This window comes from Rhyacophila brunnea, unplaced genomic scaffold, assembly GCF_057557595.1.
Source record: "Rhyacophila brunnea isolate RB1 unplaced genomic scaffold, BYU_Rbru_1.0 scaffold_2, whole genome shotgun sequence".
Classification (NCBI taxonomy): Eukaryota; Metazoa; Arthropoda; class Insecta; order Trichoptera; family Rhyacophilidae; genus Rhyacophila; species Rhyacophila brunnea.
Window position 1 is genome coordinate 28,572,164 of NW_028232859.1, and position 13,126 is coordinate 28,585,289.

General features: G+C 32.0%; 1 protein-coding gene across 2 annotated transcripts in view; it reads left to right on the forward strand.

Moving 5' to 3' along the window:
- The window catches only part of wry (delta and Notch-like EGF repeat containing weary), a 252,245-nt gene that overhangs the window by 60,363 nt on the left and 178,756 nt on the right, over positions 1–13,126 (forward strand). For both annotated transcript variants that reach the window (XM_085946683.1, XM_085946684.1), the window contains exon 2: positions 851–1,720. In XM_085946683.1, the coding sequence (XP_085802809.1) occupies positions 1,112–1,720 (609 nt within the window). In that variant the 5' untranslated portion in view covers positions 851–1,111. The remainder of the gene's footprint in view (positions 1–850; positions 1,721–13,126) is intronic.

Here is a 13,126-nt window from a genome sequence, read left to right on the forward strand (position 1 = left end):
ATCGCACAGGCACAAATGGTGTAATTTTAATGTATTGAAATGTAATTCGGTTGCGATGATCGTATAAATAAAATCAACTCTACATACTTTATATAGAACAAGATTTTTTTTAAAATTGTTGTTATTCAATTACGATATGTCGTTATAATCATATGTACCTATTTTATAAAATCATGAAAACATGTTTTTCATACATATTGCTGTTGAGAATGCGAATGTAATAAAATTTGTATTTACATAATTTGAAAACATCTCATGCATCATTTTGATGTTTTTTTCTAGTGTATATTCACGAGATGCTTACAAATTAAGTATATTCAGTATAAAAAATGTTACATTCTCAAAGCTTGTGTCTTATTCGTTGAATAAAAGAAATAGTTTATTTAAAAACTTGTATTGAAAAAAACATGGGCTCATAATATTATATTATAATCATGGGCTGTTTTATCTGAGGTAAAATTTAACATTTTAATAGTGGAAATTGGATTGTGTAAACCCTTTGTCTCTGCTACGCGCTACTACGCTTGAATTTATGTATATTATATTATTATTATTATTATGTTCACTGCAATCGAATATAATGTCGGATGTTTTGAGTCAGCGTTTTTCTTTGAAGTGTTGGAAAGTTGGAAAGTATATCTGATGGTTCTAAGATATTGTTTGGCTGATTGGTTAGAAAAATATATGCGCATTTTTCTGTTTAAAGCTCTTAGAAAATAATTTTCCGTATATTTACACACCATAATACAATTTTCTTACTTATTATTTTTCGCGTAAACTTACTCTTGGAAAGATAGAATATATTGTTGTCTCTATATTACTAAAATATATGTTTTTTTTTAAATTTCAGGTGCTGCATGAAAGGACTTATTGGAAAATAATTGACATTGTAATAAAAAAAAAAAGTTTTAAATATGAATTTGTACATTATATTAAAGCTAATTACACAGTTCTAAACAATATAATATATCGCATACGATTCATAACGCACTGAATCTAATTAAGTTGTTAGCTAAAGACAATCTCAACTGGGTGTTGGTGTAGAATTTTGTAAATTTCACTAAATTCAATGTAAACAGTTTACAGTAATCGGCTGACTTCATCAGCAAGCATGGAGACCACACGTATAGTGGCTTTTCTATCCTTATTGGCGATTGCATCGCAAGCTTCGACGGTGCCACCTATTATCGTTACAGAAGCGACGCCCAAGGTAACGAAACCTAACGTCGACGCGACAACGCTCGCCACAACGACGACGCGGCTAACGACCGCAAAGCCTTTACCTAAAACGACGGTAATAATTACTCAGCGTGCTTCAATAAACACCAGAAGTGCCACGTACGGAACAACGGAGCCTTCAACAGTAGCAAAAACTCAAGCTACAACAGCCCAAGGCGTTTCTACTGCGAAATTTATAACCGAGAGACAAACAACCGCAAGCCATTTTGATGCTACAACATCCGGCTCGAAGGCTCCGTTAGTTGTTCCATCGACGAGTGCTAAGCAGCAAGCGTCGACTACAGCAGCGGAAGCGGTTGCATCGACGGCGGCGCCCGTTTTGAATTTGGAACTGGCGCCTGTGGAGCGGGGATATCCGGCACGAGCTCCCAGCAGATTGGATGAGCGGCTTGAAGCGCTTGACTGCGATATTCCCCTTTTGCCTGCCGAGTCCAGACTCTGGCGGGGAAACGAGACGCATGAACTGATGCTTCCAATTACGGTAAGTGATTCAAACTGCGTCTTGAGTATTTTCCCATGCAGTGCACCGTTAACCTTTAATAATACGATTAAAGAATATTTTGTTATGTTTTTATCTCGGGATAATACAACATTATACCTACTTCCTTTCGTAGAAAACATTATTTTGAAAACATGTTTTTACAGTACCCTAACTGACCAATTAAATTAAACTGTTTAATGTACAATTTGAACATGGTAATTTAATGGAAATTAAACAGTAATTGATACAAATATAATGGTGGCAATTTATTTCTTTGTTGTTACAATAATAATTATTGTTCATATATTTAAAACTAAACTATGATACTGTACTTAATTTAAAAATGTACTTAGCCATTTATTCGTGTGAATATATGGTATTGATATAAGTATATTATAGAACTCCTACTGAGATATCCCGAGTTCTGGGCTAGCTCAGGGTATGTGTCGAACTCACGATTCAAAAAAAAAATTAGATTAAATAAAAAGTCTTTGTCTTTTTTTTGGTTGTAGCACGTAGCTTTATATTTTCAATGGTTTTATTTTTACACACTTATATCCTAATAATTAACACATTAGTTTTTTTGGCGCGGGAGTACGCGAATTCGACTTTGCGTCCGTTCGCAACTCGTGTTTCTTCCGACTTACTTTAAATATTTAAAAATCTCGCGTGACAATTTAGTGAGTCGGTACAGTCACTACAAAAGAACTTACATGCTAACTCTCTTCCACGATTACATCTCTTAAATCCATCTCTTTTAAACTCATAAAGCAAAATCTTACATAGATTTACAAACTATTCCTATTACTAAATTAATTACAATTTTTAAAGATTATTTAAATTACAATACTTAAAGCTATTAGTTTTTAAATTTTATATCTAGGTACATATTAATATTCTAAATCTAACAAATTATTCTTTCTTTATCCAGATAGCCAAGTGAGCCATAATTCTTTCATATTCTGTTAATTGACTATGTGACCAAGCTGCACGTTTAGGCCTACAAAACTTTATTCCGGCTCCCCATTGAAGACAGGAAGTCCAGGAATATGTCACTACTGTATATACATTCGAAAAATGACGATAATAATATTATATACTATATTCTAAATACATCATAAATACGTGATATTTGTATATTCATTTGAAATTCTATATTGTAAAATAAACTTAATACATGTACATAATATATTGAAAAGGTACGTAGTCATTGTTTTCCAATATAGGCGCATATCAAGTATCTAGCATTTCCATTGCCTACATTAGCCTAAAAGCCTCCCAAGGCCCTTCGAACAATTCCCTAAGCGACATGACGTATTATTATCAAACACTCCGGGGCGAGCTTTCGAAAGTTAACCTAGGAGTCGCCGAAATCGCAATGTCCCGCGGTCGGCGGCCATAATGGGCCACAAAAGGAATGCAAAGCAAGCCGGCGGGGTTAAATGGCCCTCGGCTGACGTGGAAGGCGAGCTTTACTGCGACCGCGGAACGGACACGTGCGAAAGCAAGTGGGGGACGTGGACACTTGGCTTAACATTCGCCCACACACACGTGCAGAGACGCACGACCTTTTATGAGGACATGAAAGCCTACCGTAAATTTTACTCAAACGTTTACCGTTGTTAATTAATTCCATTGTGCTCTACGGCTAGTTAGAGAATTTATTTCGTTAACTATTTAATAATAATCTATATAAGTCAAATATTGTAAAATTAATCTTATATATTATTTTCTCTGATTACATATGAGATATTAATTGCTAATTAATTGCTGCAAAATTAATATTTAGTAATAGTTTTAAAATATGTGTATATTGATTGGGTGATAAATTTCATGAGTAAGTAATTTTCAATATACTTTTTCATAAATGTTAACTCTTAGTGTCTTTTAACTCATTATTGAGGCTGGTGATGACTGTAATTAGGGGTGTTGGCAACGATCTTTCTAACTCCAATTTACGCTGACCCTTTTGCTTCAGTTATTCATAATTCGGTCGATTTCTTGATGACGTTGACAATGTTATATCTTGAAGACGCACATCCATCCATCGGAGTCACAAGTGATGATACTCCTTTACAGGCTGCGCGAATCTCTTGCAATGTGGTACTGCAAACGTGAATCGATTCATTTACATTGTTCGGCAGTTTTCTTTAAATAAGCTTTTTTGTTTGTACCATTATTTTTTTACCTCTCTCTGCTCCTTATTCCAATGGGCACTTGTGTCAGTAAACTAAGTCATGGAATATTTGTGTGCATGGCGACCTGTCGTGGGTACGCGTCCGTGCCCCTTCACTCTACCAATCTAGCAGAACCATAGTCTTTCTACCTTTCGCTTCCCACGTGAAGGTTATTTTCGTAACCGACAAGCCTGGCATTACGGCGGACATGTCACGTCTATTTTAGTCGCAGTAACTTAAGGTATTTTAAATAATAAATATGTATATAAAAACATTAAAAAGAAAAATATATAGACATTATTATTTAAAGTCAAAGATCAAAAATTATTTTGTGGTTATGTCTATTATTCAAATTTAGTTAATTAAATTTTCTTTAACGTATCGAAAAAAAAAATGATAAATTCATAGTTTTATAAAAGATAAAAATGTATACGATATCTTGAAATCCTTCTTATTAATATAAAATCGAGGTTCAATATTATGATCATACCAAAATTATATTTTTTAGCGAAATGTTTAATCAAAATATATATTATGCGGAAACTCAACCAATATTGATCAACAATTTTCTCTGAGTAGTACGTACTGCATCTTCGAGTAAACCTTTCTGGTTAATTACCTTTTCCTAGGTGGGCCAAGTAATCAGCTGAAAGTCTTTTTATTGGTCTTATATCTTGGAATTCATCTCTTTCGTATGTATTTATTTTATGGTTGATGTGGGCGCTAATTTAGTCTTCCATTTAATTTGCTAAAGGTAGAATAAGTAGACATGTAATAAAAAGACCGAAGGTTATCGTACACATAAATTAACGGTATAATTATCTGGTTTTTTAAAATATACTATAAATATGTTTTTACCACAAAATGATGAAAATATAAAAACGTACATACTACAAACGTGCATTAAGATAAATATGGAGACATTTTTAACAACATCTAGGTATATATTTTAGATTCACTCTACCATACTATAATATACCTAAGCTACTTCTTAGTACATACATAATTTGAAAATACCCCAGGTGTATACCTACCTAGAAAACTTTTTTTTATAAATACGACGCCCAATGGAACACAAGCCCGCATCTACTGAGTTTGTACCAATGTGCTGTGTACTTTATCTAATTACGACAAAAATAACTAGTAGTTTTTACACCTTGGAGTGATCAACAAATTGCGTTAACTTTCGGCAATCAGATTTTGTGGCTTATTAAGGTATAAATTACTAACCGACGTCAGGATTTTTCCAAAGTTTAGTTTTAACGTAAGTAGGTACTTGCAAATTTAATAAATTATTTTTTATTTAACGAATAATTCACAAGATTTAAGAATGCAACAAAGAGCTTTAAGACATAATTCAAAAGAAATAAAGGATCTGGAACTTTTCATTAATATTAGTTTTTTCAATAAAATTACCTTTAGGCATATCTTGAAAAAATAATAAAGCAATGGAACGTCCAAAGACTGGATTTAAAATGCGGCTTTATCAGGATACGATTAGGACTCCCTGGGCTAACACATCACGTATAAGGAGGTTTTACTACTATTAAATAAGTTAAGAACGAAATATATTATTTATGCCAACTTAAGAAAATTAGACGGAATTATAGACATATGTAGAATGGGATTCTCTTGGCCACGCAGTTTATGAAATTATTGCTCGATATGCAAAGCTTTGACGATTTAACACGAATGGCCACCGCCGATACCAGAGCACAGTCGGTGCAATTCGAGGCAACAGCTGGTTGGTGAGCATTACTATGCGAAGTCCGTATAGATTGTTTATGGGTATGAAGAGAGATAAAGTACCACTGCAATAGTAATATGCGTGGTAATATACGCACGGAAGTGAGAGGGGATTCCTGTGGCTCAAAAACGTCTGGTGGTTAGCAGACCGACCGGTCGTTTATGGCCCATTGTGTCGCGTTGTATTGGCCGGTCGACGTGATGGGCGGTGGTTATAATGGGCTACAATGTACTGTAATTTTGTTACCAATCTTCGACAAAAGACACAAACAAGAGTAGAAAAGTTTGGAAAGTATTTATTGAAACAAAAATCTATTGTTCTTAAGTAAAATTGATATTGAGAGCGATAAATTGGTTCTAAATTTTCTTTTGTTAGCAGTTGCCTACCTACATTAAAATTGAAAATTTCGATAACGCGAACACGGTCTGAAAACAAAGTTTGTTCACGTTAGATACAATGTGAATAATTTAAAAGCTTCCCAATTTATATGCACCGCTTTTCAATATTCCTTTGATCAGTATTAACCGGTGCGGTTGAATCTGTAAAATAATTTTGTCCGGAACTCCCGCAAAGTACGGAGTAGATACACGACTTTTCCATTCCACAAGACCATTCATTCTGCTATATGAAAGCCTTCGCCGTTCAATGAGGCAGTCAGTATTCTCACTGGAAAATAAATGATCCCTGAAATCATTCATAAATAAAATTGCTAATAGAAAAATAATATAGGTAAAGCTTTCATTGTAAAAATATAATGTAAAATATTGTAGACGGAATATATAATTACACTGGTTCGATATTTTTTTTTACAAGTACATATAAACACGAATAAAATGAATAGTTAAATTTAAAAATAATAACAAGTGCGTAGGTCTTGATCAAGATAAGTGCCTATTTTGGTTGGTATCTTGATTCCAATCTCAAACACTGGTCGCTAATAATATCAAATTTGATAAACAATTAAGTCGCATAACTATTATTAGTCAGGTTAGGTATGGTACAGGTGGCAAAAATGATGAAGCACATTGATCGGAATCCAGTGGGTGCTGGTTTGAATCCCGCCTGAATCTTATTTTTTTTATCTTATCTTATTTAAGTTTTTTTCTGAGGTGTTTACGAATTATGTATAAATTCAGTATGATTAGGCATGTATAATTATTGCAATATAGTATGCATACACAGTGTTGACTATAACTGTATGAGCTTTAAAACTTTTTGTATTACAACGTTGACGGCGATTCTTAACTTTTTAGCTGTGGTTGAATTGGCAGCCATAGAAAAAATAATATTCTAAACGAAAAATTTTTGTTGAAAGGCTTGCGGATTTTGACAGATGGCGGCAAAAACTGCGTACATGTTTTCTACAATCGAATTTGCAATGTGAAATGACTTGCGGCTAATTTAATTATCAGTCGTAACAACCTTTTTGTAAACCTCACTTTCATTTAAATATGTAGGCTCCATCTGTATAGAAAAGATTTTGTTGAACATTTTTGACTATTATCAAAAAATACTAGGCACTTTTGGAAAACATACACGTCATGTTTGCGTTATGCGGGGGTCTATCGCCGAATTAAATTTTCATTTGAAACGGAAACGATTGAATTTCGTTACAGCTTTCATGGCATGTTTGCAAACAGATAAATGAAAGTTCGGCTAACAACAAGTCAAAAAGCATTTGCAAGCTTTTGAAATATTTATCTGAACCGGCGGGTGATTCATCATTCTGGGACGTTCGTTAGTTGTTTTTCACCATCAGTACTTTTCTTTACCCCACCACCACCACGAGCTTTTTTGTTTTTCTTATTTATTTGCAAGATCTACTAGAGATATAGTAAGCAGAGTTTCTCCATGAATATCTTACAGATATTTCGAAATACAAACACGGCTCAGATGTTCTTTTATTAATAAATAACTTTTAGTAAGAAGAATGCTTATTTTCAATTTGAAACAGTAAATACATTATTTAAGTACTTATACCACTTTATACAATTCAAAAGGTTAATTGTTTTTCTTAAGTTTTAGACATGATTGTTTATTTATTAAATAACATCACTTCAGACAATGATCAAATAGTACAATACTAATTCAATTGAATGATTAATTATTACTGCTAAGTAATTAATATACCATAATATTAAATTTCAAGACAAATTGCGTTACGTTAAAGTTTTCCTAACCGGTTCAATTATACGGAATTAATTTATTTTGACACACGGCGATTATAAATTAGGCGCACGAAAGTTGCTTGCTTGTAAAATAAAATTAATTTGTTCATACAACAAGTATGCTAATATCGCGTTTAATTATTGCTACAAAATAATACGATGACATTGTTTTGGGGTGGTAAATAATTGTATTCATAACCATTTGATTATTATTTCGAAACATGATTATTTAGTCAAATATATAATTTAGAACAGACTCAGATATTACATCTTCAAACAAAATCTTAGAGCGAGTAAACTTCAACCAGGTTTATTGCATGCCCGGCAAGAATTTTACCAATTACGTGACCTTGAGTAAGTCTCCACATTTAAAATTGCGTTAATAATTTCAACCATCTTTTTAGTTTTAAATTATCTTTTATCCCTATGGGGGGTCACTAACTCTCTGCGTTAATAGTTTTTAGTTTCAGTTTATTAATCATTTTAATTATATGAAAATAATCGGTTACCTGCATGTATGGTCTTTTATAGAAAACGTATGGTCCTTGGCTACCGGTATTTATATGCTACTCCTTTCAGAATTGAAAACTATAAGGAAGAAAATATAATATAATGAAAGTTTTTATTCGTCGCATTTCATATTATTTATGTTTTTATTATTTCTTCAGTACGTACACTAAATAATCTTTCTTAATTTTTAAACAAATAGACACAGTTAGAAAATCTACACGTAATATTTTATTTGCTTTGTGTTAATCGATAGTTTGTAAAATAATGTTAAAAGCGTTGAAAAAAATTACAGAATTGCGGTTTTAAAATAGTAAAGTCCAGAGCAACTATCATTCATGCTCCACCTTCTAATATTACCTAATTGTTTTAAATAAAGTCTATGATGATATTATATTTTATTCACTCTCCTATAATACTTTTTTTATTATTATTTACTCAAGGATCATTTTATTACACGAATAATAAAATAAATAAAACTGCTTATTCATGGTGAGATTGTATCTCCTGAAAATCATTTCAAATATTATTTCGCATAACGTAGCGTTAAGCAATAACAATACCCCTTTATGTACAAATCGTTTTATGGCGCAAATTTTTTTCACATTACTCGAGTACGTTTTCCGCGAAAACAATTCGCGGACTGCATAATGTCGCGTGCAAAGTGTTTAATTCGCTGGACGTTTGCCAGGTGCATTTGCCGGTGAGAATCTTTCACATTGCTTCCGGGAAATTTTCATGACAGTTTAAAGGCAGCTCTGAATGATACATTGTAGTCATTTTCAATCTCTCATATAACTGAGTTATTATTATTTTATTTTATTATACGTGTATATTATACTTTTTATCGAGTACATAATGTAAAGATATTTACCACATGTATACATTATTTTTTAAAGCCCATGAAATATAGCTATTAAAAATAATACGAGCGAGTGCACTTATACTTTAAGGTTGGTACCGATCCGCTTGTGAATCACAATGTGAATTGACCTTTTTAACTATGTTATCCGAGATGTTTCAAATTCCATTTCATTTATTGTAATTTTCTGTAATCTTTCTGTAATTTATTGTAATCAATATGGTTTTATCAAAGTTGTAATATAATACTTGCGCACATGTGGATAAATTACGTGCTATGATTTACCATCTACATCCCTTGTTAAAAAAAACCAACTAATATCTCTCTGTTTTTCATTGGAAAGTAACCCATAAGTCGGTAGGTCTCAGTACATAGCAAGAGTTGGGTGCTAGACGATATCCCAAAGGCCAAAATACTGAAAGCTGAAATCATTTCTGAATTTTATTGCTACCGTGATTTTGTAAGGCAAGAATGGTGATAAAATACAAACAGCAAGAATTAAAAATAAATGTTCAAAACACAAATAATTTATCAACTTAATTTCATGTTTTATTTTTATGATACAATCACTTTATAACTATATACACAAAAATATGTATCCTACTTATATAATTATATAACAATTTATTTATTTTAAAATTTTCCATTCTGTTAGTAGTAGTCGAAATTTTACTGCACTGATGTAAAAATAAAATCAAATTCAAAAGTTTAACCTGTTCCGTCATATCCAGACGGAGCTCACTTCAGGAACATTTTAAACAGCAACAATAAAATAAGTTCAATGAAAATCATTTTTTTCTGTTTTAAAAAAATACTAATTATGATTTCTAGCGTAACTATATAATATATACATACGTACACACTACACATATATACCTACATATAAATATGTGCACTTATATATAGGTACCTATTTAAGAATATATTAACTTATTAGAAATTATATCAAACACCTTATATATGTTTATTGATTTTTATTCAGGGTATATTAACTAAATATACCTATATGGTTTTTCCTAGAATCGCGGTGCCTAATGAATAACATGTTAAAGTTAAAAATTTCATGATATTACCCAAGAAAAATATGTTATCCTATTGGATTGTTCAAGCGAGCTAAACACATTGGAATATTCTTGGCAATAGTTTTATTCATATAGTATTTTTTGCTTGTCATACTACCCACAAATACAATATATGTGGAAGATTATTACGAATGTTATAAAAATTGCAATGAAAAGGAAAATATGGGATAAATTCCCCAGTGAATAACCATTTTCCGTTACATATAGAGCCTCTATTACCTAACGATATTTCCCATAACCTAATGTGAAAGTATATGCTATTCTTCCTTGTTTTTATGTATTTATATTTATATGATTGAATAACATGGGTTGTTTTTTATATAAAATAACAGCAAGAATAAATCAGAGATTACGAATGACAAATATAATATGACATGGGCCGATGGATATAAAAAAACACAAATTTTAAAAATATGAAGCTTATATGAGAACAAAGAAAATACAAAGTAAGTAACTTCTAACGATAAGACAAATCTTTGCCAAAGGTAGGTATTATATCGGTCTCAGAATAGGTTTGATGGAGATTAATATACGTTTCATATAGAAAATACTACGACAAACTTATTGTAAATCCGTCACCGTTATTTATAGATGTGGACTTTTATTTTTACCCTTTTTCAGTGTTACACTTATTAACATGATATAAGAACTATCGGTCATGGTAGGTATGGAAATATAAATTCAATTCTAAATTTATCAACAACCGCTTAACTATGTTTATAGAATTATATCTAGAAACAATTAATTTCAGATTGATGGCATCCATAACCAACAAATTCTTGATCTGATCACCCCCAACCCCCAACCCTTGACCCTTGACCTGATCACCCACAATTTATAATAAAATACATTGCCACCTCATGTACTACTTCCATGTACCGTCTACCGATTCTGGAAATATAAGAAATACTCCAAGCAGTTGGCAGTTTAAACGCCTATAATATGAAGTAGGTACACACCCACGAAGCTTGAGGAGTAACGTATTGGCTTATAATGTCATGAGACCCGGATTTAAATCTCGTATGTGGCAAATTTACATCTTGTTTTGTCAATGAATGTGTATTTAATTTAGGGTGAGGCTAATCCCAGGCTATTATGTCACGAATGATGCACGATGTTTCGAATTGGGACAATTTTTAATGAAGAGTAAGTATTTAGCTATTCCTTTTTTTGTACTATAAATATTTATAAATTAGAATCATATATATTATGTTAGATCAACGTGCTCCTCTCTCCAATGAGAACTTTTTATTAGAAAATCTTGGTAAACCCAATCAAAGCACACTTGACTGCGTGGCGACCTCAGTCTTGTGTGTCTGCTTTTGAGACATTGGCAGACCTAAAAAAACTACTGATGCTTCAAAGCCAAATGTAGGGTAATCCGCTCGATTAAAACCGAGTGTGGTACTGGGCGGGTTGATTTGGAGAGGTCTATATTTGTGTTATTTCTTCTTTTGCTTTTCTATTCTGCTAAATGAGACATTTATAATATGCTTATATATACACATAGATGAGATTTAGGCCTACAGCCTCGTTCATTAGTTAGGAATAGTATTTGTTTATGTATGTTACAATAAAAAACAAAACAAATGAAATAAAATTCAATGTACCTATTGTAATATATATAAAGATACTCATATAATATTATATATATAGCTATACAAACTTTTCATCCATTGTACTTAATATTGACCAAATATAAGATGATAAATTATTAATACAGTCTATTTTATTTTATGTTATATACATATAAATATTCAGTGTACCGTCAAAATCCAGCTGAATAAATACATCAAAGGTCCACTGTTCGCTGTGTTCTGCTCGAAATGAGACTAAAAAGGCTTTGGGTTCTAAAACGACCCAGCTGGGGCGGAAACAAACTTTACAGATGGAAGCCACCTACATAAAAATAGTTGTATTTTTGCATATTGATCGTATATAAAGTATAAATTATTCAGGTTCCTTCTTAAAATTAATTATATATATTTTTTAAATGGAACACAATTTAACTTTTCTGGAAGTTGCCTCATTTACAGAATATATGAATACACTTAAAGGTACGGATATCGGGTGGGATAGGAATTACGCAGATAAAATCATAAATGAAAATATCCACTGATGAACAAAACACATATACATCATCCATTGCGTTCCAAGTAGGTATGTGGCAGTCAGCGGATTAGTTACGTTAGTAAAAGGGACCCATGGGATACTTTCTAGAATCGGTGTCTCGAACGGTACCTCGAAGTATTGGAATACTCCCTAATAGTAAATGGAAGGATGACACCAGAACAGTCACCAGACGTAATGGAAAGAAAAAGAACATGAATATGTTCTGCAGTCAACGTCTGCAAGCTGAAGAAGAAAAATATATAAAGGTACATACTTATTTTAGTACCTGTACAATTTAAAGCCTTATTCATAAATATATGATGATAATTTAATATATTGCACAATGTATTGTAATATTATTTCAATAGTTTATTGAATATCGAATTTTCATTCAGAATTTTGTATTGGTAGTATACCGACCAAAATTACTTGTAGCAACGTTAAAAAATATTTGAATGAAATACATACTGATTAGATTAATGACATTATACGTTTGATTCAGATATGTGTAATATAAGAAAATGGTTAAACAGTGAAATATATTAATGTGACACATTGCAATTATAGGTAAAAAAGCTTAACAATTTAGAGTATTATGCTTCAAATACACTCTATGACGATCGGTCATATATATGTCGAAAAACCAGTTTCTTATGTTGGCGTCCTGTGTCACAGGGTGTCACAGAGTGTAAATATGAAGTCATAGCTGTCATACAATATGTATGTATAAATGTCAGAATGGCATAGATTT